This window comes from Silurus aristotelis, assembly GCF_946808225.1.
Source record: "Silurus aristotelis genome assembly, chromosome: 18".
In the NCBI taxonomy this organism is placed as follows: Eukaryota; Metazoa; Chordata; class Actinopteri; order Siluriformes; family Siluridae; genus Silurus; species Silurus aristotelis.
The window spans coordinates 19,557,869-19,583,096 of record NC_139591.1 but is presented as its reverse complement, the minus strand read 5'-3'; the positions used below and the strand labels follow the sequence as shown (position 1 = coordinate 19,583,096).

General features: G+C 40.3%; 1 protein-coding gene and 1 long non-coding RNA gene across 12 annotated transcripts in view; one reads left to right on the top strand and one right to left on the bottom strand.

Moving 5' to 3' along the window:
* Positions 1 to 67: 67 nt before the first annotated feature.
* On the bottom strand, positions 68 to 3,414 carry LOC310741133. The gene is made up of 2 exons (XR_014537859.1): positions 3,295 to 3,414; positions 68 to 3,204 (listed from the first exon to the last, which is right to left on the bottom strand). It is a non-coding gene; the product is annotated as an uncharacterized lncRNA (long non-coding RNA).
* ppp3ccb (protein phosphatase 3, catalytic subunit, gamma isozyme, b) overlaps positions 3,322 to 25,228 on the top strand; it is a 47,007-nt gene continuing 25,100 nt past the window's right edge. For all 11 annotated transcript variants that reach the window (XR_014537852.1, XR_014537853.1, XR_014537854.1 and 8 more), the window contains exons 1-3: positions 3,322 to 3,905; positions 15,683 to 15,880; positions 20,632 to 20,756. Coding sequence is in view for 5 of the 11 variants with exons in the window: in XM_083568635.1 (XP_083424761.1) it covers positions 3,851 to 3,905; positions 15,683 to 15,880; positions 20,632 to 20,756 (378 nt within the window). In the remaining 6 variants the exon portion in view is untranslated. The remainder of the gene's footprint in view (positions 3,906 to 15,682; positions 15,881 to 20,631; positions 20,757 to 25,228) is intronic.

Genomic DNA, 25,228 nt, shown 5'->3' with positions numbered 1-25,228 from the left:
AGGGTCACAGATATGCACACTGTTCCTATTTATTGTCACATAAAAAAATAACAAAAAACTATTGTGCCACTGTATAAATAATTATTTTATTTATTTGTAGCCATTTTGGTCTACACATACAGTAACCACTAATGTAACTACATCCTGCACATAAACAGTATAGCAAGACATCTATTTTGTAACTCATGAAAATTGCATGGATATTATCGTATCGTACATTCTATTTGCATCTGACTCCAGCTTTCATTCCAAGCATTTGTGTTCAAACTTTTCTATTTTCTTTTTCTTTACACAGTGCAGTACTTGTAATGTCATTAACAAATGATTTTTATAACACATAATATTTCACATATTCATATTGTACCAGCTTGTTTATCTTATACATTTCAGCCATAATCATGAGTTTCTTACAGAAAATATATCCCCCCTGTATGAAGACAGTGACAGTTTTCAGGTTCATATGCAAATTACAAAACCTCACATCCACATGCAAAGTATGCAATGGATCAGAGGTCAAATGTTATGAATTTGACTGCTGAAGATCAAATCTGTCTTGAAAGAATACTCCTTTAACTTAAATTCAGAATCACTTTCCATTCAGACAGTATGACATTTGTGATTACATCATACAAATGAATACTAAAAATTCATAAGTAAGTAGTTTCAGTTACTTAATGCTTTCTAGAATGTTAGACTCGATCCATACAGCAAACAGACTCACTCTGTGTTAATGTTTACCTACAAAATTACCACAAAAAGAATGTGCTTTTTACTTTTTCGACAAATTTGTTTCCTCAAGAAGCCTCTCAACCTATATGAAGTGTAACTGTTCCAAAATTGCTAGAATTGGAAGGTTATATTGTGGACACAGGCCTATACGAATAAATCAAATTTTTTAATAATCAGAAGAGATTAAAGGGGATAACTGAGATTTCATTTCTGTATCATACTCTGTGTACTTCAGTTCATTTTTAATCAATTTTATTAAATTCAAACATTCGCTTAATGATTTTTACCACAGTCTGATCACACACACACACACACACACACACACACACACACACACACACACACACACACACACACACGTTTAATATTTTACCAAAAAAAAAAACTAAATTGGCTAAATCTACTTTCAAGAGTTTCCCTTTTCTGTCTCTTGAAGTGTTTTAGACTATAATTAGAGTGTAACAGTCTTAAATTCATGTCAAGTGGTTGCATATTTTAAACAGTAGCTCAACATCACTGGTCCTATAAAGGCTGCTGGTAAATCATGTACTGCATGATTAAATCTCGTATGACGAGCCAAAATATGTTTTTGTTCAGAGCTTCATGTGTGTTTAACGGTCATTTTAATGTCAGCTACATAAATGTGTATCAAACTAATAAAATCATTGTGTCTGTTCACATAGTGCATTTGTGAAATTCATTCATTTAAAGCTACGTTCACAAATACAATTACTCTCAGCAACAAAGTGACCTTGAAACCTTCTGTTTTCAACGAGAGATGGTGACGTCTGGTGACATGAGAGACAACAACCGTTGGTGAATAGAAGTGGGTTTGATGTGACAAAGTTTAACTTTATGCAAATATGGGTGGGTCGACATAGCAGGTGTTCCATCTCCTGATTTTTTGGAGGCAAAATTTAAATGTTCACATTCATCCCAAAGATGTTCAGTAGGGTTGAGATCAGAGCTCTATAGCAGGATCTTCCACTCAGAAGATATATCTTCATAGAGGTTGCTTTGTGCACAGGGGCATTGTCATGTTGGAACAAGTTTGGGTCTCCTAGTTAAGGTGAATGGAAAATGTCATACTTCCACAACCAAAGACATCCTATACAAATGTTTGTCTTCAACTTTGTAAAAACAGTTTGGTAAAGAACCACATGTTGCTGGGAAAGTCAGGTGTCCCAATACTTTTGTCCATATTGTGTTCTAAAGTTCTAACCACAGGTTAAGTACAGAAAAGGCTTCTGTGATGAGATTTCTATAGTGAAAGACAAAAATCGTACATCAGAACAAGAACTGAAGAAGCTACAAGCTGCACTGGTATTCGCAGTTCATCTGGGACATGACCTATGCCCAGGGGGATGAATTTTTTGTTACCGTCGGCGTGACAATAGCGGTTTTATGGCACAAGATGGCGCTGAGTCCACTCACCGTTCCCTCCTGCTTCTCCATACTCTATGTATTTGCATGCTCAGTCCTTCTTTCTGATATGCTGTGTAATCTCTTGGCTGCCCATAAGAACCTCTACTGTAATCGTTTACACCTAATCCATATCCAGTGATCCTGTAGCGTATATTTAACACAATCAGTGCTGTTAACCTTTTCCCTAGATGACCTGCGTAACACGATCCTGTAATTTATCACGAGATCAGCTATCTGGTGTCACTCACAGGAGAATGGTATGACTCCCCTCTTTTGTGTCCAGTGCCCTCGGAAGGTTTCTTGAAGTCACGGGGTGTATATATATCCTCATTGCTTATTGGGGTGAGTGGGACGGTCTAAATGTATAAGGCCAAAAGTATGTGGACACCCAAGTACATCCACTATATATCATACACTCTTCTGGTAAAAGATCTTCACTGTGTAGATTGGTACCAAGGTGTCTAAGTTATATGTGTTCTCATCTGTTGAGATTCTCTGGTTTCCTTTGATCTTTGATCTTGGATGTGAACAGGCTCTGATCGCACACACCCCTAACACACACTTCACTGTTTTGCCATTTGGTAAAAGACAATGAAACATTCGGGCCTTTATGTCCAGACTGAGTAACAGTTTATATTCACAATTCAACTACTTAATACAAAGAGACCGGACTGCCGCACGTACACACACACACACACACACACACACACACACACACACACACACACACACACACACACACACAAATAAACAAACTCATTAACTGTTTGCACACTTTTTTGCTAAAACAATTCAGTGTTTACCTGTACAGAATTTATATAGATAATTAACTTGCACTAACACAAATCTCCTGTACTGGTCAGTGCTGCAGTGTTATGGTGTTTACTGTCATTTTTTGCACTAAATGTTGCACCCGATTAGTTTTGATGTAGCTCTGTGTTTTGTGTTACTTATTGTTCATGTTGTTGTCTTATGCATCCCCTTACGCCTGAAGGAACATTGTTTTGTTTCACTGTGCACTGGACTGCAGGGGTCCCCAGTCGCAGGGCCCTGATTCATAGAAGGGATAGTTGTAGGAATCCCTGGCTGCAGTAATAACGGTTATACGGAAGAAGTGCCAATGAGAGAAAACTACATTACCCAGAATCCCCGCCGCAACATCATGTCGCCATGTTGTAGGAAATCCGCTGGTGCTGTGGATTAGAGTATAATCCGTCACCAGAGAGGGGAGAGTCAGGACGTCTCAAGCAGCAGATCACTACAAAAAAACGGAAAAAGCAAACAGGTCCGTCATTAGATACTATCAAACAACCGAGAAAAATATACAAACAATTTTTTGGATAAAAGCAAAACCTGGAAGAGAAAAACGTGGACCTTCAATTATTTCTTGTGTCTCGCATTTTCTGGCTGATTTTTTTTCCGGCAGAAATTGACAGCAGCTGGGGTCGCTCCTAGAACCAAGGACACAAAATACAGCATTTTTCGCAGACCCACCGGACTTTCCCTACCTCCCCGTTCCCCACAGTTTATGAGACTCTCCACATTAGGGACGGCTTTTTTTATGTGTACAAACGGCGCAGCCATTTAGTTTTTTCAGTCAGCCGAGACGTAGCTAGCCTGCTAGCTAACTCTATTAGCTAGGTGGTTAGCTACGCCTAGGAATTACATCTGGTTTGGGTGAACATACACACTGCGGATGATGTCGACCAAGGACCAGAACAAACTCTCCACCACTGAGCGGCCAATTCGAGGTAAATTATTTTCCTAACACACACACACACACACTACTCCCTGCCTTCTTACTCGGGTGTTGCTGTGTTAGCATGTCTAGCTCGTTTGATTTGTAGCTAGCAGTACGTGTCGCTACCTGCCAGCTGTCCGTCTGGAGGAGAGTTACCTCAGAGTTACCTCAGCTTGCTAGCATTTCCCAGGACCGGTACTTTTACACATACCTTACATTTATTGGAATTAATAATATTGATTAAATTTTTTATCTAATTTGAAAACGTCGGTATATTGTCCTAAATTTTGATAATTTATTTTTGTAAGTATAAAATAAATCGGGAATATACAGTCAGTGTGCCGCAGCGCTGCGGCCGTTAAAAACCGCCACACGTTTGACTCGCCGTTGGCAGCGCGTGACGCTCGCTCGCGCGCGCCCCGCGTTTTTGAAACCCAGGCGGCGCGAGCCTCGTCTCATTTCAGGGGGAATCGCAGCTAATGCACGGTGTGAAGGAAAAGGGGAGGAATAAAACGTCCCCACGTGACGTCAGCACCACCCTTGCATGTGCAGAATATATATATATAAAAAATGTATATTTGTGTAGTATGCTTTTATTTATTTATTTTTTTTTAAACAGCTTTATTCTTGAAATTCTGTTATTAATTATTAGACCTTTCACTTTGATTCTGATCGTTTTTATTGTCAAAGTCGTCGAGTTTGGCTGTAATTCTCGTCAAGGCACAATGAAGCAAAGAATCTGAGCGTTTGGATTGCGCAATCCCATTTAAACCCACCTGAGTGGGGAATAAGCGCATGCCTGCGGACAGTATAATGTTTACAGACTCTTATTTGCACAGCATCACCTTCTATAGTCCAGGGAACTTAATTCACATGTCGGTATATGTATAGTATATTTTGACTTGTTGCTACCAGGAAAACTGCACTACAAAAAGTAGCATAAGAGGCAAACGATTTCCCTTCCTTTAATGATTAGGGCTGACGACTGATGTTTTTCCCCATTCCTTGTACAACATTTTACAATTGACAGAAAGAAAACAGTTTACAAATATTTGTGATACAGTCCTAAAACAGACAGCTTTGTCCAGAAGGACAATCCTATGGTTTTGATTAATAAAATTGATTGACTACACTGCTAGACAGATTTGAGTAGATTTGTGTTGAATACGTGACTGAAATGTTTTGGCATCAAAAGCCGTTAAAAAATGTTACAAGTTCTTCCTTGGTACATCCCACATATTTTCACCAAGTGATAAGGAATATCAGGCTTCGGTCCTTTTCACAGACCGCACTGAAAAAAAAAAAAACACACTGAAAACCGGGGACTCGAAAGCGTAAAGAATGCGATATTAAGAAAGCAAAATAGATTTGCCTAGTCAAACCAGGTTATTGAGAATGAATCACTTTGGGGTCCATATATGTGCAAATCTGCCTCTTTGGGTCCAGTGCATGTCACTGGTATACAGCCACATTTGTAGGACATGTTACGTCCTGCTATCAATTGTTATAGCGGTTATTCCCTAACCAGCACTGCTTTTTCTTTATCTCTTTCTCTTTCTTAAACAAATAAACCACAGCTTTGCTTTTTTACCAAGAAATCAGATGCAAAAATCTCCGTTCTGCAGAGTTCACCTTGCTGGGAAATGTAACCGAGCGCAGTGGCCGTAAGAAAGCGCTGACCCCTTAGACTCTTTCTACAAATGAGAAAAAAAAGGGGTTTTGTAGAAACGATCACATCATACAGGGTTGTTTAATATAACCCTGTAGTTCGTGTTGCAGCCGGAGCTCCTGCTCGAGCCGTTCGGTTGTACAAAAGTAACACCTTGTGACCAGATCAGCGTTTAGAATTCTGCTGCACATTTCTATCAAATCAAATTTTATTTGTCACATACATTTCTATCAAATATTGCCAATTATTGTAATATGTGGTCATGGATCCTATAGTTATTTATATATTGGCACACAATTTTAGGAACTACCGTATTTTAACGGACTATAAGCTGCTACCTTTTATAGTTCCCACTGAATCGGGCCGCACCACATCATAAATACGGATGCTGTTCCTCTGACGTTTGACCTGCCGCTCACTCGGACTGTCTACAGGAAATGCGAATCATTCGTCACGCTGAAAACAACCGGGCATGAAAAAACACACTTCACCTGTGTTCTGAGCTGCACGGCATCGGGAGAAAAGATTCACCGATAGTGGTTTTTAAACGCACGACGATGCCAAAAGAGAAACTCCCGAGAGAAATAGTTGTGAAAGGAAGGAGGAAGACAGTGAACGATGACTTTCTTGGTAGGCTACTGTTTAGATACAAGCCGTGTAACAGACACTGTCTTTCATTAAAGCCTGTGTAAAGTTCATTAGTTTCAGTGTAGACACCTGTGGCTAATAGATGCGGCTTATTTATGTTCAAAATAAAAATCTTTGTCAAATTCAGTGGGTGCGGCTTATATTTGGGTGCGTTTAATAGCCCGGAAATAACGGTAGTACAGAATACACGAGGTAGTGATATTGAGTGTTTGGGGAATATACAAGGTCAATTGGTGTATTCACTTCAAAATATTGCCAAGAAGGGAGTTAAATAATCAAGCAGAAAGATGCTGATCAGTATTTGACTTGCACTAAGGTCATCGAATCGATTGGTCATTGAGACACAAAAGCGATTTTTTAATGCGAATTGTCTTCCTACTGAGCATCTTGATATGCTTTGGATCATTTCAGCCTGCATATCAGCCTCCCATATGGTGGGGCCGTAAGGGCATTTTCACACTTGGCTTGAATACTCAGGTCTGCATCCACGACAGACTTTGGGCTCGTTTGGGGGCCGGGCTGATATTTGAAAAACTCCTTCAGAATCATGGGCATGTCACGTGTGCAGGTACGTCAGGTTTGCGAAATGTCAAGCACTAGGTCCGTCTGTTTTTGTGAATAGTAATTTTCCTTTGGTTGGGATCCTCGAGCAGCTCACGCAGCCTGACACAAAGCGCCAGTTTAGTACTGTGCTTCAGTTCTATAAAAGTCTGGTTTTATATATCAGTAACCATAACGACAATTTATCCGGCATCACAAAAGTAGACACGAGAAGTAACCTTGAAGGAGAAGTTCAACCAATCAAGTGCACGTTATGTAGCGCCAAGTGAAGAAAGCTTCCTCAACTGATCTTCATTTTCAAGAGGACCGTGGATTGAGCTTTTGGAAAACTCCCAGGCTCTGAAACACCATTCATGCCTCATCTGTACAGAACTCGGACGACCTCCATTACGGAAAAAGGGATGTGAAAACAAACCTTGACAGCCTTGACTTTTTTTTTTTTTTTTTTTTTTTTTTTTTTGGACTTGTTTAAAGCAGATTATCTCAGCAGGATCTGTTGCTCTCAGCTCAGTTACTAATGTAAAATTGAAGGTGGAGAACAATCCAGTTTTGAACTAACCCATAAAATGCACTAATGATCATTTAGGAGATCTAATAGTCTCCTGTGACTGCATGTAGCCACATAATTAAGCAGTCATAATGTGGTTAATGTCACCATATTTGAGGAAGCCATTATGTAACCTGAATGTTCATGGTTAAGGTGGTCATCAGGCCCAATTATACGAGGTGGTATCTTCCTTATCTCTCGTCGTCTTCCAGTGATGTTCTTCCACTCAATACGCCTTGAACGACTTGTTGCAGCATCGCCGTATGTCATGTCAAATGTCTCTGTGGCAGACTTGCTGTCCAGGACGAAATCACAGACGTGAAGCATGTGCTCAGAATAGCAACAGTTACACCATTAGTCTCAAAACCTTTTGATACCATTTTATATAAGAGCTTCCCAAAGTAACACTGACCACATATTTAACAGAAATCTGAACGGGCTTAAGCCTTGTGCACACCGTGTGGCTTTGGCCTCGATTTAATCGTCTGAGACAAATTGTAAAAACCCTGAAAGATTCCTGTAATTTAAGGCTAAAATCTGAAGTCTCTGAACGCTGGTCTGTTTGACGTGTTTGCCGACAGATTAATGGCGCGGTTATTTTTCCTGCGAGGAAATTACGGGCAGTTTCAGAGGAATTCCGACTTTTTCCTGCGGGAACCAATACGGGCGCCGAATCCGATGACGCAATTAGCGCAACGACTTCAAACCACCTCAGGGAAAATGTGAAAACGAGTCAGATAGGACAATACAGCAGGACGAGAAACGTATCGAGTTATGAAGGGAAAAGGAGTGATTGCGCAACGTCGTTTTTATAAAGGTTTGTCAGGAACACAATGAACGCTACACATATCTTTTCGTTCGCTGCTGCCGTTAGCGAGAGGCCGCGGGTCCGGACGTGTTAACTTTGGACGCTTCTTTTTCTCCCGTGCGTCTGTTTTTGACTGTCGTTCTCTATTCTCTAACTTCTTTTAACTGCTCAGTCTCCATGTCGATGTCTTCTACATCTGCCCCTTTCAAACCAAATGATCTTTTAGGGGGTTAAAACACTGCCCGAGATGAATCGCGGGAACTCCGTTACACAAAGACGCACACACAGGGAACATTTGTTTGTGTTTCTCTTTAAGTCTGGAAGTACAGTGAGTTTGCAAGGTTTAATAGACTTTTTGTGTGTGTGTGTGGGGGGGGGGGGGGCTTCCGGTCTTCGATATCTCTGAAAATGTGAACATTTGGCAAGACCGTGGTGTTCCTCTTTTGGTATTTTTGTGAGATCGATGTAACTAGCCGGCCCTGCGTTGGTCATTAACCGCACATCGGTGTTCACTGTTCTGCTGCACAACCGCGCTACAACAAGAGCATCCCTTTTCCACTATTTATTTATTTTTTTTCCAATCAGTAAGCCGAAAGCGGAGCCTGGAGCGTGCCCAGTGTCTGTTTTCTCTCTCATTTATCACTTCTTGTCTTTATTCACACCACGACTTTTACACCTCCAGCCAAGCCGGAAGACTCTCGCGCTATTCTCGTCTTGAGAAGTCGTATAACGCAACGTTAGCAAAGCGCATGGTTAAACGGTTACTCGTAATCGATCAGTAATCCATCATCAATTCGAAGTAAGCTTTATGAGCGGAGTCGGGGGAGATCCGGAGTGTTTGAACGCAGAACGTGAAGCTGGAACATCAGGCCACCGTGCAGACGCACGTCGGCACCCAGGAACAGTCTGGTATAAGCAGTGCATTGACTCGTGAGGTGAAAGAAAAGTGGAGAATCCGAAACCCTCATGTATACAGAATGACCATATGAAATAATACACAGACCATTAGCTGGACCTCAGGATTGACCTGGAGACCTCAAAGCTGTGGCATCCTGACTTGCATGTATATAAAGGTGCTGCTTATTTAAGGAGACCTCTCTCTCTCTTTCTCACACACACACACACACACACACACACACACACACACACATTTGACCGATCTCATGTTTATCTTCAGTATGGTTGCAAAGGGAAGGAAAATCTTTCGCTAAATTTCCATGAAAACTTAATCTGGGGAATTTTGGAAAAAATTCCAAGTAGGAAACGTATCAAGAGTTTATGGGAACTAATTTGAACATTTTGGAAATGTATATAAACTTTATTCTTATACAAATATAAACATGTAGTTTGGTCATAAGTTGACACGCATGCAAACTAATACACATTAAAAAAAGATTTAATTGTATGTAATTTTGTTGCACATTCGCTTACACATTTAACATAAACACCAGGTTTTATATATATATATATATATATATATATATATATTTATATATATATATATATATATATGCAGAATGACCAAAAATCTCCCCAGAGTCTCGTGGAACATCTTTTCTAGAAGAGTGGAGGTTCTATCAGCAGTAAATGGGGACTAAACGTGGAATGGGGGTATATTCATACGAATCTTATGATCGGGTGTCCACAAACTTTTGCTCCTGCCTGAAAATAGGCTGATCGTTCTAAATATCTGGACCGTATGAAAGATTCCCTTTGGATTCTCAGCGCTTTCTGTATGGGGAAGGAAAAAAAAAAACTGTTCGTGATTCTCCACAGACCTTCACTAACCTACTTTGGCGAAATCTTTTCTAAGCCTGTGGTGCATTAGCTACACGTCCAAACGTACACACACGCTCACGACGTGTTAACATATAAAAAAAAAAAGTCATCCGTACAAGTCATCTGGCAAATCGCCGAATCAAAACACTGTTCAAGTTCCTTCACGGCTTCAAACGCAGTCCTGGGCGTCGTGATTTCTCCTTAAACACCATCATTGTGAGATTTGTGTTTCTCAGACAATGCTCTGATTTACTGTTCTTGCTTTTATACCTCGTCCTGTACCTCTCCATTTTCATTTCCATTTCTCTCCTAAACCAAGATTTTTCTTGTATCGCTTTAAATCCATAATGCTGTTCTGAGACTCCTCGACAAAGTTCTACAAACATCTGGGAGAAAACATCACCATAACAATTTCTCACCATTTTATTTATTAAAACTTTCGCAGAAGTGTCCACATACTTTTGGGCGTGCCGTGCATGCTAGAGCACGGTCTCCGTTCATTCCCGGAAGCAGAAAATAAATCAAGACCTTCAGAACGGAGAGATGAGGAATCATTTTCCTGCCAGAACTAATTACTAATAAACAACCACATCTTTTATATTTCTGCAAAAAATTCCTAAAAGTTGCCGTTGGATTCGATTTTGATCGGATGTTTGCTTTTTCTCTCTCTGGTGTGGCTCATGTTGCATAAAAAAAAAAAAAAACAGCCCACATTACAGAAGCTCCACGTTCCTTCTTGCTTCTGCCGCAGTGAGAAGCAAATGAGCAGGTGCACGCTGTATTCGCTCGATCAGCCGTGAAACCTTGCAGCATCTTCCTCTTCTTTACGCTCCAGACAAACCTGAGAGGGTTCCACAGCGCCGCTCTTTATTCAGCACGAAAGAAGGAATTGATCGAGAAATCAAAATGGATGAAACGGGAGAATCGTTTTTTTTTTTTTTTCACTGCGACCAAACCTTCATACACACCGACACGCAAGAAGTCACCAGGAGAACATTTCTGCCCGTGTCCTGATCGGTTCTGCCGTCATTTTGTGGGCATTGACTATTTGTAGAATCCTTTACTTCAATGTGTTGCAAAAAAATTGTTTTAAAACCATAATAAATATCAATATTCATTCATTTTCTCTCGCTTATCCGTATTTCGGGTCGCGGGGGCAGCAGTCTAAGCAGGCCCCCGCCTTCAACTGCTGCCCAATCCTCACAGCACCGTCCCTTACGGTCCCTCCTGCAGGTGGTGAGCCCACGGGAAGGCGGCCCCACGTCACCCCGACGTCACGGACCTTGATATTTCCCTCGTAAGGGACCCCCGGAGCATAGAGGGTTAAGGGCCTTGTTTAAGGGCCCAAGAGTGGGAGCTTGGCGATACCGGGGCTTGAACCCCAGACCTTCCGATCGGCAACCCAGCGCCTTAACCGCTGGAGCCACCACTCCCCCTAAATATCAATACTTACAATTAAATGTCTGTACGTTTGTTTACGTTTAATTAAGTTAAAACAGCGCCACGGAATAACGATCGAAACATTTGGTTTGCGTAATTAATTGTTCGCCGATTGTCCCCGATTTTTCAGACGATTTTTAGTGCATTTCATTAGTGGGGGTATAAAGTATTAAACACTGCTCTGTTTTGGCAAAAAGGATCAGACTTTTCTATAGATTGTGCATTAGACATTATCTACAGGAAAAAACCCAATATTCTGGGATGAACGTCTGGGTTGCTAATGCACGACGTTATCAATGCTCACTTCTTAGATGTTTTGGTCGATCAGGAACTCCGATCGGAAGCCACCCAAATGTTGATTTCAGTGTTTAAAAACACACCGTACCAATAAAATTGTTCTCGTGTTAAGAACGTTGCCAGGAAACACTGGACACAGTTCAGAAAACCTTAATACATTCACAGCGTTTGGAGGAAGCCCTTCTTCAGAGCGGATTTCCATAAGCGAGCTTTTGAGGGTTAGGGGTCATGCTCCTTGGTCGAGCCGAGATTGAAACCTTATGATCCACTGCAATTGCATACACTATACAGACTAAAGTATCAGAACACCTGACTTATGCAGGTATATGTGGATCTTCAACGGGAAAAAAAAGTGAAGGCACATATTTGTATAAGACATCTTTGGGAGTGGCAGCATGAAATTTTCCCTTCACTTGAACCCCAAACATGCTCCAGCACGACAATACCGGTCTTCATGAAGATATGCTGTACGTGGGTTGGAGTTGCAGATCTCCTGATATTGTGCTCTAACCTCGACCTTATTGAACATGATGAGTTGAAACACACCTCAGACGAGCACAAATCTCCACAGGTGCACAAGAAAAATCTAGTGGAACGTCCTCCCAGAAGCGTGGCGCTTATTAGAAGAACAAATGGAGACTAAATTTTATGCTGAGGTGCCCACAAACGTTTTTCCATGCAGCGAAATGTGAGCACCTGCTGAACTACAAGAGACATGTCCCTCTCTAGACTCCAAGACCTTCTCCTGATGGAAAGCAACTCTTCCCGGAAAACTTGCCCATATCAAGAGGTTCCTTTGTTTTTTTTCAGGGGCCATCCCTGTGTGAACGTCCGTGTGCAAATTGTTGCAGAAGAAACGAGTGCATCTAAAAACACGCACAAGGGATTGAGGTGCCATTATTTTTAGGGCTGCTGTTACAATGAATCAACACTTCTCGGCCAATCAGAATACAGAATTCAGCAGCATTGTGGTTATGCAGGCAAGCTTGCCCCACACACACACACGCGCGCTCACACACACACACACACACACACGCACACACACACAGAGGCAGAAGTGTAGAAGCATGTAGACTTTCAGTGAAGTACAAATAATCCATTACACCCAAAACACTGAAGCGGGCGTGAAATGCGGTTCAGACGTCACGTCCTCACGCAAATCGATCATCGCACCATCTCGCCGAGATCACTGGGGGGGGGGTGTTTGGTATTCTGATCACGATCAGGATTGTAAAGCACCTTTTGTGTAGAACTGGGGATTTTTTTTATTTTTTTTTGCAAGAATTAAACCAAGAATCGATGTGCAATAGCAGTAATTCTCCTCTAGGTGAACATTACGGCCTTTTTACTTATCACAATTTTTACAAATGCATTTTTACTGCTCAGGGACCAAGTGTGTGCAGTTCTTAGATTTTAGAATTAGATTTAGAATTTAGATTTAGTTAATTTTTTTTAGTCTTAAATTCACTGTTCTAATTTTAATCCGATGAATAATTTTGAAAGGGTCTTAAATTTCCGACGTCCATGTGAACCTAATGCTCATTAAATCGCTCCCGCAGCGCTTGGTGTTGTAGTTAATTCTTTCGCTGGTCCAAATATATTGCGCTGTATTACGACTACACACGAGACCAACATGCAACAGCCAATCGGATTTCTGGTATCGGTGCGAATCTCTCTTGGGTTGTACCACAGACGTAAACCGGATTTTATTGTTGAGCTCTGGGGAAGTGCAGGTTTAGCGATACTTGGCTTGGAGAATATTTTTTTGTGTGTGTTCCTGATGTCATGCTGTAGGTATTAAATTTCCCCCTTAATGGTTTTTAAAAAGGTTTTGACTTTGATGAAAGCTGCAGAAACCCTGGTACAGTGTGCGGTTCCTTTTTTAATACAAGTGGGATTTAAAAAATTATTTTATGCATATTGACTCCAAAAATCAGAGCAAAGTTTGGGCCATAATCCAATTTAAACCCCCTCTCTCTCTCTCTCTCTCTCTCTCTCTCTCTCTCTCTCGGGAGAGTGCACTCATCTCTTCTTTCTTGTTCCCTAATGAGGCGAGAGTTTGCTCGAGAACGAAATTACGGCACATTTAGCCGAAACAGCTACTGTATTACAGATGTCCTCCTTTTCATTCCGTCTCCGCCTTTGACCCGATTAAGTTTAACAAGGAATCAATGATGACTTTGTTTATTTAAAAAAAAAGGAGAGTATGAAGGTTTAAGGTATTTCTGAAGGTGCGAATGGGCATGATTTTGCTATCGACGCGTTCTAAAGTGAAAAAGCGTTAATGCTATGCAAATTCATCGTCTCAAAAAATAAAAAACTAAACGGCTGAAAGGAAACGACTGTGGCTTGTTTCTGTTTCAGACCAAACCCAGTGCAAAAGCAGATTGAGGAAGGAAACGCAGTCTATACTGTAAATTTTGTAATTTTTTTTGGTACCGTTTTGAGAAAATGTGCAGCACGTACTACATGATAGAAAGGATTCATTGTCGTTTTCACTCATCTTGAGGTCACGTGTCGCGTCAGTAATCCTATACATATGAGGGTGTTTTTTTTTTTTTTTAATCCCTATATGTTTTACTTTATAGTTATACTTTATACTTTAATTATACTCTTTAAACGTTATAATTTTATTTGATCAATTTTTAAAAATATTTTTTTACATGTTGGACAGTGGTGATGAGAATTTTACTACAGAATTCGGTTCGATTTCGCGGTTTGGGGGATGAAATGCGAAAGATTAAATTGCTTGTCATTTTTTATTAACACAGTTTATTAATAATAATAATAATAATAATATAAACTTTTGTGAACATCAACCGTTTTTACGATTTTAAATAAAATTTCTGCTTGTCGAAATAACATCAAATAATGTTTTATAAAAATAAAATGGACTGAATCAAAGTAATGCAACACACTTTTATTATTAAACGATGGAAAAATATAATTAAATAATATTTAGTAATGTTTTATAAAAGAAAATAGAAAAAATCGGATTCACGCAATACGCTTTTTATTACATTTGATTAAATCGCGTCATAGTTTAAATGGCCACAAATTAAATTGATAATTAAATAAATTGGAAAATTTGATTTAATCGTTCGTTTATTTGACCCCCATTTGGGCAATACTGGTGTGTGTGTGTGTGTGTGTGTGTGTGTGTGTGTGTGTTCGCGTTTCACTACTTTTATTTAAATGTATTGAATTTTCTAAAGATATGATCTACTTGTTTCACTTTTTTTTTTAGCAGACTTTAACAAATGTCTTTATTCCTTCCATCCTTCATTCATTCACTCCCTCGATATGTGGAATTGTCAGGATTTTCTCCTTTAAGACAAATTCTTGAAGATCGCTAGGCCTGGTGGTAACAGGAAGTGGCACAAATTAGCGCATGCGCAAATCTACAAATCGTATTTCTGGTTCAGACGGAACTCGGATTTGAACTATGTTCCAAACATAAAAGGGATTGCATGTTCACTGAACCCAAAGTCCTGTACTGAAAAAGTTTACCAGTACACCCCTAGTATATGACAAATGAGGTTTGTTTTAAACAAATATGAATTAAAAAGTTATCTTAATTTTTGATTGGTGAAGAGCTTCAGGGTCCAGGAGGAGCAGATGAGGGTTAAGGGCCAGGGGGCTTCTTGGTGGGGCTGGGATTTGAACTTAACCTTCAAATCCCACATCTTGAACCACAGATCTACTGTTTCTCCTATTTAAATTATAGGACAAGATAAAGTTAAATTTGCTTTTTATATTTCTGTATTCAATGTCAAATCTATACAGATAGCATGTGAAGTTCCATTCCGAGTTATTCCATGGTGCTGTTTTACTGTGAGAAGAAAAAGGAAATCCCGTTTAGATTCAATTCTGCCCCAAAGCACATGGAGTGAATGATGAGACGCCTGGCTATTCGGTTTTGGAGATTTACGGTGTATTGGTGCTCGTTGGGGTTTATCTGCTCAGTAGACATTGCTATCTATGGTTTCCAGGGCCTAAATCCCCCTATCTTCTTTTGCTCTTCTGTTCTCCTCGTAGCGGTGCCGTATCCCCCGACGACGCGCCTCACCATGAAGGAGCTCTATGAGGACGGCCGTCCCAAGGTGGAACTGCTGAAGGCCCACCTGCTGAAGGAGGGACGGCTGGAGGAGGAATTGGCGCTGCGCCTGATCAACGACGGAGCCAACATCCTGCGCCATGAGAAGTGCATGCTGGAGGTCGAGGCCCCTATAACAGGTAGGTGTCCGTTTCACGCAATTCCAGATCCATAGCGCAGGAACATTACAGAAACAGTTACCGGGATCTGCGTACCCTTTAAAACGATTACTGGGCTCTTTAACCGGTTGTTACATATTAAAAGCAGTTACACCTGCTACAAGTGGTCACCTGCTTCATTAAAGGTTGTTACACTTCTGTTACATGTGGTCATGTGTTTGTTAAAGAAAGTTACATGCCTACTACAGGTGTTCTTGTGATTGTTAGAGGTTGTTATATTACTGTTACAGGTGTTCTTTGATTGTTATAGGTTGTTCTATTGCTGTTACAGGTGTTCTTTGTTGGAGGTAGTTATTGCTGTTACAGGTGGTGTTTGTTGGGGGTAGTTATTTTGCTGTTACAGGTGTTCTTGTGATTGTTACAGGTTGTTATATTGCTGTTACAGGTGTTGTGATTGTTAGAGGTAGTTATATTGCTGTTACAGGTGTTGTGATTGTTAGAGGGAGTTATATTGCTTTTACAGGTGTTCTTGTGATTGTTAGAGGTAGTTATATTGCTGTTACAGGTGTTGTGATTGTTAGAGGTAGTTATTTTGCTGTTACAGGTGTTCTTGTGATTGTTAGAGGTTGTTATATTGCTGTTACAGGTGTTGTGATTGTTGGAGGTAGTTATATTGCTGTTACAGGTGTTGTGATTGTTAGAGGGAGTTATATTGCTTTTACAGGTGTTCTTGTGATTGTTGGAGGTAGTTATATTGCTGTTACAGGTGTTGTGATTGTTAGAGGTAGTTATATTGCTGTTACAGGTGTTGTTGTGATTGTTAGAGGTAGTTATATTGCTGTTACAGGTGTTGTTGTGATTGTTAGAGGTAGTTATATTGCTGTTACAGGTGTTCTTGTGATTGTTAGAGGTAGTTATATTGCTGTTACAGGTGTTGTGATTGTTAGAGGTAGTTATATTGCTGTTACAGGTGTTCTTGTGATTGTTGGAGGTAGTTATATTGCTGTTACAGGTGTTGTGATTGTTAGAGGGAGTTATATTGCTTTTACAGGTGTTCTTGTGATTGTTAGAGGGAGTTATATTGCTTTTACAGGTGTTCTTGTGATTGTTGGAGGTAGTTATATTGCTGTTACAGGTGTTGTGATTGTTAGAGGTTGTTATATTGCTGTTACAGGTGTTCTTGTGATTGTTGGAGGTAGTTATATTGCTGTTACAGGTGTTCTTGTGATTGTTGGAGGTAGTTATATTGATTTTACAGGTGTTCTTGTGATTGTTGGAGGTAGTTATATTGCTTTTACAGGTGTTCTTGTGATTGTTGGAGGTAGTTATATTGCTTTTACAGGTGTTCTTGTGATTGTTAGAGGTAGTTATATTGCTGTTACAGGTGTTGTTGTGATTGTTAGAGGTAGTTATATTGCTGTTACAGGTGTTCTTGTGATTGTTGGAGGTAGTTATATTGATTTTACAGGTGTTCTTGTGATTGTTGGAGGTAGTTATATTGCTTTTACAGGTGTTCTTGTGATTGTTAGAGGTAGTTATATTGCTGTTACAGGTGTTGTTGTGATTGTTAGAGGTAGTTATATTGCTGTTACAGGTGTTCTTGTGATTGTTGGAGGTAGTTATATTGCTGTTAGAGGTGTTGTTGTGATTGTTGGAGGTAGTTATATTGCTGTTAGAGGTGTTGTTGTGATTGTTAGAGGTAGTTATATTACTGTTACAGGTGTTCTTTGATTGTTAGAGGTAGTTATATTGTTTTACAGGGATGTGGGTGCGGCTTTAGTTAACTGGAGTGCAGGAAAAACCTGAGCTGGAATCCCGGGATGGCACCTGCACACAAACCACACACCACATACGAGTACAAGACAACCCACAAAATACCGCGGGTTGTAACACTGGTTAGAGGTAGACGTTAACTTGTGTTGCTTGTCACACAGCTATAACGAGTACATCCTAGTGCATGTAGTTACCTCTCTATTACACACAGGTAGTCATGTTGTCTAGATTGTGACGACGGGTTATGTGCCTTTTGGCGGTCTTACTGCTGTAATTACATGGTTATTACATTGTTGTAGCTTTCAGCCTCACTGTTATCTTGGTGTTAAATTATTTTATTCTTTCATGTTTTCTCTTCGACAGTTTCTAATATTTTCTCGATGTTGGCACTTCTGCAGCTCATACAAAGCAGCTTGATGTGAACATACTGCTTCACAATGTAATCATGATCATCTCATGTAGTAACCAGTGTGGTCAAATGGTAACCAGTTGTGTTTTGCAGGTAGAAACAATCCTGTATAATATGAACTAAATATGTTGAAGTAAGAAGAATAGTCAGTTTTTTTCCACCCACGCGAATGAACCAATCGACTTGTGGCTCTGGAATGAATGGTAGGTGGTAGGTGTTTGTGCTCAGATATGAACGGACATACATGTAAGCCCCGCCCCCTTTCCCATATCGCATTGGTGACGTTTTGATCGGTGTTCAGGGTAAAGCAAGAATATGAACCGTGATAGATCAGCGTACGTTTGTTGAGGAAATAGTATTGTTGATTATGGTGGCCGAGAAATGATACATCCCCCCCCCCACCCCCCCAATGACACCTGAGTGATTTCCTGTCTGGCTTTTGCGCTAATCAGTCTTGCTTGAGGGGGAACCGGCCTTGTTTTGATAAAGAGGGAATCCTTTGATTGGGCCCATTTCAAATGTCAAAGAGTGACTAGCGTCCCTGCCCAGGCCGCCTGCATCGCCTTTGATTTCTCAGAGGAGGCCACAGGAAACCCCTCTTTCATCCCATAACAGGTGCGGAGATAAAAATGGCCTTCCTCCCTCCCTCACACCCCCCTCGAGTCTTTAATGTCATGTGAGCCGAGGCTGGAGGTTACACGCTCGTGTCATCGCGTATTTTCTGATCCGACGCTGATCAGGCTCCACTTTATTACTTGGACTTTTCCTTTAAGTGTGAAACTGACATGCAGTGATATTTCAGGAGGTGACCTGATTTTTAAGCTTCTAAAGCCCACACTTCGTTTTAGTTCACAGCGTTTTCCTTCCAAATCTTTCAATTCGTCTAAAAAACAACGTTTTGAACAAACATTTGAACAAGCTGTGTTTAAGGTTCACTGTCTGAAGGCTCAAGATGCAACAACTGTCTTAAGTTTTCACATTTCTTTAATCCCGGTCATGCTGCAGCTGTCTGAGAGCGCATTACTGTCAGTGTGTGTGTGTGTGTGTGTGTGTGTGTGTGTGTGTGTGTGTGTGTGTGTTGTCCAGAATAACATCACATCTATGACGATGTTCCAGTAGAGCACATTGAGACAGAGGCATATTTTGGCCTGGTTTCCACCAGTGCCGAGGAGCCACTGAGATCTTTATATGGACGCGCTTGTAGCATTTTAGTCTGTTGCCATGGCGATGGACCGGACTCCGCATCCACCATGACCCTGATCAGGACAAAGCAGTTACTGAAGATGGATGGATGAATAAATGAATGAGAATAATATATATGAAATGGAGTGTCGCTCCTGATTACACTTTATCAGATTCCTGCAGTGCCTTCTGGGTAGTTTGAGCTCCAGAAGTGTCTGGTGAAGTCGATCCTAATTTAACTCGAGCTGTTTGAGTGATGTAAATGCCAGACGATGCCAAAACACTTAGTGTCTCGGAGGTTAAATCTATTAGTAAATTTGTGAATAAATGTTGTAGCAACAGAGAGATATAAATACATACATATAGTGAAAGATAGAAAGATCAACAGACGGATGGATGGATGGAGATTGAGACAGACAGACAGACAGACAGACAGACAGACAGACAGACAGACAATACATTCATATAGTACATATATATATATATATATATATATATATGGATGAAAGGCTGGATGTTGAAATGCATAGATAGTTAGATAGATGTGTGTGTGTGTGTGTGTGTGTATGTGTGTAACTATAGAAAACTTTTTTCCTCAGAAAGATTTGCTTTGCAGGAGAATGGAACACTGAAGTGTTTGTATTCTGCATACAGAGTTCTGACAGATCATTACTTTGACTTCAGTACATTCCCGTCAGTCTTCTGTAAGCACATGTACTGCACAGCTCTTTTACATGCAAACTGTCTGTCAGCTGAGGAGTTTGTTTGTGGCTTATAGCTCTGCACAGACACACCCGCAACCCCCATTCTCTATTTATACACCGCTATTTATACTTTTCCATATTATTTTTCTTTATATATAAAATGCAAAAGTTTCTGGACATCTCACGATAAGATTCACGTATGTTTATTAAACATCCCTGTGTTGCTGTTATTCTAACCTCCAGTTTTCCTGAAGATTTGTGGGGATTCATTCAGACAAGGATGTTTAGCATAAAATCAGATACTGATGTAGGTGAGGTGTGGAGGCCTGGAATTCATCTCAAAGGTGTTCAATATTGAAGTCAAAGCTCTATAGCAGGAGATCCTCTACTCCAACCCATGTAAAATTTATATTTTCATGAAGCTGAAATTGGTTCAAGTGAGAGGAAAATATCATGCAACTGCATCCAATGACAATTGTGTGCCTTCAACATTTTAAAGAAGAACCACATTCAGTTGGAAAAGTCGGGTGTCCCAATACATTTGCCCCACATGTAGGTTTTCTGCATGAATTCGTTTTGTGCATATTTATACGAACGTTCTAATACGCTGCACACATGACAGGAAGCAGAAAGTTTTTTGTTCGCTGATCTCAAAGCAACATGTTTTTACGTCGTCTTGTCCTCTCTGATGTTTCTGCCCTCAGTGTGTGGAGATGTTCACGGCCAGTTCTTCGACCTGATGAAGCTGTTCGAGGTGGGCGGCTCCCCCAACAACACGCGCTACTTATTCCTGGGGGACTACGTGGATCGAGGTTACTTCAGCATAGAGGTGAGTATTAGTATTTCTCGCTAATTTCCTGTCTGCTGGCCTTCTTAGAAAAGAAGCCCCCAGTAACACAACAGGAAGTGTGTAACATTTCTGAGGTGCATTACAGTTGGAGTTTAGCAAGGCCGCTACTGTGACGAAACCAGTGTCACAAAATCAGCCTTTTCTACTTGTTCTTGTTATGGACTCCATTATGCAGCCATATATATATATATATATATATATATATATATATATATATATATATATATATATATATATATATATATATATATATATATATATATAATAGGTTTGAGCAGATCATCTCATGTTAGAGTTCCTCTGAGGAAAATAATTGTAGCTGTTGATGAGTCAGTCCATACTGCACTTGTGTTCCTCTAATAAAATAGTCTCTAGAATGCACCCCCACCCCCACAACCCGAGACAGACAGACACACAGACAGACAGATAGATAATTTATACAATCCAACCATCATACCATTTGAGGGAGGGAGGGAGGTAGACAATTGATACAGTCATACCAGACAGACAGATAATTGATAGACTGACCGACCATCATACAGACAGACAATTGATGCCGTCTAATCATCATATCAGACAGACAGATAATTGATTGATAGATAGACAGACAGACAATTGATACAGTCTAAACATCATACCAGACAGAAAGATAACTGATAGACTGACCAGTGATCAGAGAGATTCTTCATTTTGTACATACAACATTCGATACAGAATGAAATCAGCATCCTCAAGAAACTGCATGGAGATGATCCACTGTAACGAGGGGATTCATCCAGTCAGCTGAAGTATCGTCACATATTCCAGAAAGGAGCACGATTGCATCAAACGAGCGCCAGATGAAAATCACCATAGTACACCCCCCTTTTATCACATCATCTCTTCACACACACCACCCAAGAGGAAACACGTTCACTATATTTAGGTAGACGTGCGAGTTTCTGCCGTTTCTCATATTCAGACTTTCTGACACACTCGTGACACTCGTGTTAGTGCTACAGCGCTCGCGAGATCACTAATGTGAACAGCGTCTGTTTGAACAGTGAGGAGCGCCGAAATCCACGTGTGTGTTTTTTGGGAGTGTGCTCTTGACCTTAGAGACCCCACCATGGTGCAGTGCATGCTGGGGTGCAAGGAAATGTCACAGTTGAAAGGTGAGCGGATGGACACACTGCTGTTTAGCACCATCAAACACTGTGTGTGTGTGTGTGTGTGTGTGTGTGTGTGTGTGTGTGTGTGTGTGTGTGTGTGTGTGTGTGTGTGTGAGTGAGTGAGTGTGAGAACAAAGGCCACTCTTTCTGGACATCAGACATTCACAAAGGACTTCAATCATAGGCACCCCCCACCCCCAACCTGCTCCTCTTAAACACCACAGTTTTAATGTTTAATATTTTTTTAATCTCTCACTTAAAAAAAACATAAAAAAAAAATATTCTCTCCATCGTGCAAATGATGACAGTTCGGATGGATGGATGAATGGATGGATGGACACACGACAATAGGTAGACAGACAGAGATCGGTAGACAGAGAGAGAGAGAGAGAGAGAGAGAGAGAGAGAGAGAGAGACAGACGGCGATAGACAGATAGAGAGACAGACAAACTGACAGACTGAGATGGATAGATAGACGGAGATAGACTGAGATGGATAGATAGGCGTGTGTGTGTGTGTGTGTGTGTGTGTGTGTGTGTGTGTTAGTGTTAGAACAAAGGCTACTCCTGGTGCTTTGCCTCTTCCTCTTCTGGACATTAGACATTCACAAAGAACTGGTCTTCAGTAGCTCCACCAAACCCCCAACCTGCTTCTCTTAAACACCCCAGTTTTAATGTTTAATATAAAAAATGTTTTATCTCTTACTCGAAACCTACCTGAAAAAAAAAACGACTCCCTCGTTCAAATGATGAAATCTCGGCTCTGACCCCATTTGGTTACCATGGTGACAGGCCTTTGTGACAGGAAAAACCTCACATGCCACCAGAATGATATATTTTTTTATCTTTCACTTTTATTGATTGTGGCAAAAATCACCATAAGTCTTGTGGTGTACAGGCTTGTGGAAAATAGTGTTGAGTGAGCAGAGGACGTCATTTTGGTCGAGCACTGGGACACGTTTGCGGTTCTTCCTGTCCAGTCACATAGCAGCCTCTAGGCTTAGCTTGAAAGGTCAAGTTTTGCAGGTGTGTGTGTGTGTGTGTGGTGGGTTTTTTTGTTTTGTTTTGTTTTGTTTTGTTTTTTGGGGGGGGGGCTTAGGTAGGACTAGGGTTGCAAAATTCTGGGAATTGTCAAGACTGGAAACTTTCCATGGGAATAAACAAGAATGAACAAAAATGATAAATCTATCAGGACCATCTTTAATGCATTTTTCACATAAATTACATAAATATTATTTTTAAAAAAAACGTAGGTTTAACACTTGGAAGAAGTCTCTTATGCTCATCAAGCCTGCATTTATTCGATTAAAAATACAGAACAAAACAGTATATTTGTGAAATATATATTAAGAAATATTTGTAATTGTTCTACTTTTTTTATACAATTAAATTCAAAAATGGCATTTTATAAATCTGTATTAGTTTACATGCATGTCATTTTATGACCAAACTAAATGTTTATTTTTGTTTGTATTTGATGCATTTTATATACATTTCCCCAAACATCTAATTAATTCCCATAAATTCCTGGAATGTTTCCATAAAATAAAGTTCCAATGGAAATTTTTTTACCAGAAATGTTTCAGCACTTTGCAACCTGAGACTGGACTGTTTCATAGCTGTGCTTTTCAACCTACAGAGATTAGAACCTGAGCGATTGAGTGTTGCTATAGAAACCAACAGCAGGGTTGTTAATTCATCAAGATACAGCACTGTTTGATGGACATAAGCACCTTGAAGCCCTTGTCAGAAGAACAACGCTCTTCAATTTGCATAAAGTTACCGAGTGTGTAGGAGTGTGTTTGCTATGAGCAGAAGCCTCACAGTTATTACCCAAGCCCCCCCCCCCCCCCCCCCCGACAACACTAAGAGCATCGTGGTGTGTTTCCGTGAGGCGATTAGCGCGAGTCTTGTCCTGCAGGCGGTTACAGCTGGATCGTATCGTTCGCCTGATCGGGCGATTAGAGCTGGAAAGTCAGGTAGGAGTTTAGCGAGATTGTGTTAGTCTTCTCACACTCTTGTCCATTATACAGCCAGGGATCCTACGCATTTTAGAGAAGTATGAAAAGGCATGGAATTTGATTAGAGTGATTTCCAGGTCTGGATTAGTCTGGGGGAAAAAAAACAAAAACCAAACAACACTGAGTATTGAAAAATATTTTCTATACTATTGTCCTATTTGGTAAAAAAAAAAAATATATATATATATATATATATATATATGTATGTATATATATATATATATATGTATATATATATATATATATATATATATATATATATATATATATATATATATATATATATATATATATATATATATATATATATTATTTTACAATATTTTTTTTTTTTTCCAAAAACCGGCCGTCTACACTTAATTCAACATCGTCTTCGTATAAAACGGCTCTGCGTTCAGTCGTTTCCCAATAGTCGCTTGTCCACACTGAAACGTCTGAAAACGCTTACGTTTCTGTACTGCGCACAAGCAAATCGTAACACGCTCAATCATTTGCGCTCTTTAAAGCGTCGTGTCAGCGATTAAAAATGCCACTTTTTTTCCGTTGTCAAAGTCCTCGCTGCCACTTGAAAATGCCGTTTTTTTTATTTATTCACTTCGGGTGGTTTCAATAAGCTAGGTTGACTGTAAACAGCGTCTCGCAAATTTTAAAACGAAAACGAATCAGTGTGGACACGGCCAAAAGGTGTTTTTCCACTGAGTTTGGAGCAGAATCTCTAGAACTAGACTGGATCTGCACAAATTCAGGACTAGACTGGATCTGCACAAATTCAGGACTAGACTGGATCTGCACAAATTCAGGACTAGACTGGATCTGCACAAATCTAGGACTAGACTGGATTTGCACAAATTCAGGACTAGACTGGATCTGCACAAATTCAGGACTAGACTGGATCTGCACAAATTCAGGACTAGGCTGGATCTGCACAAATCTAGGACTAGGCTGGATCTGCACAAATCCAGGACTAGACTGGATCTGCACAAATCCAGGACTAGACTGGATCTGCACAAATCCAGGACTAGACTGGATCTGCACAAATCTAGGACTAGGCTGGATCTGCACAAATCTAGGACTAGGCTGGATCTGCACAAATCTAGGACTAGGCTGGATCTGCACAAATCTAGGACTAGGCTGGATCTGCACAAATTCAGGACTAGGCTGGATCTGCACAAATCTAGGACTAGACTGGCTCTGCACAAATCTAGGACTGGACTGGATCTGCACAAATTTAGGACTGGACTGGATCTGCACAAATCTAGGACTGGACTGGATCTGCACAA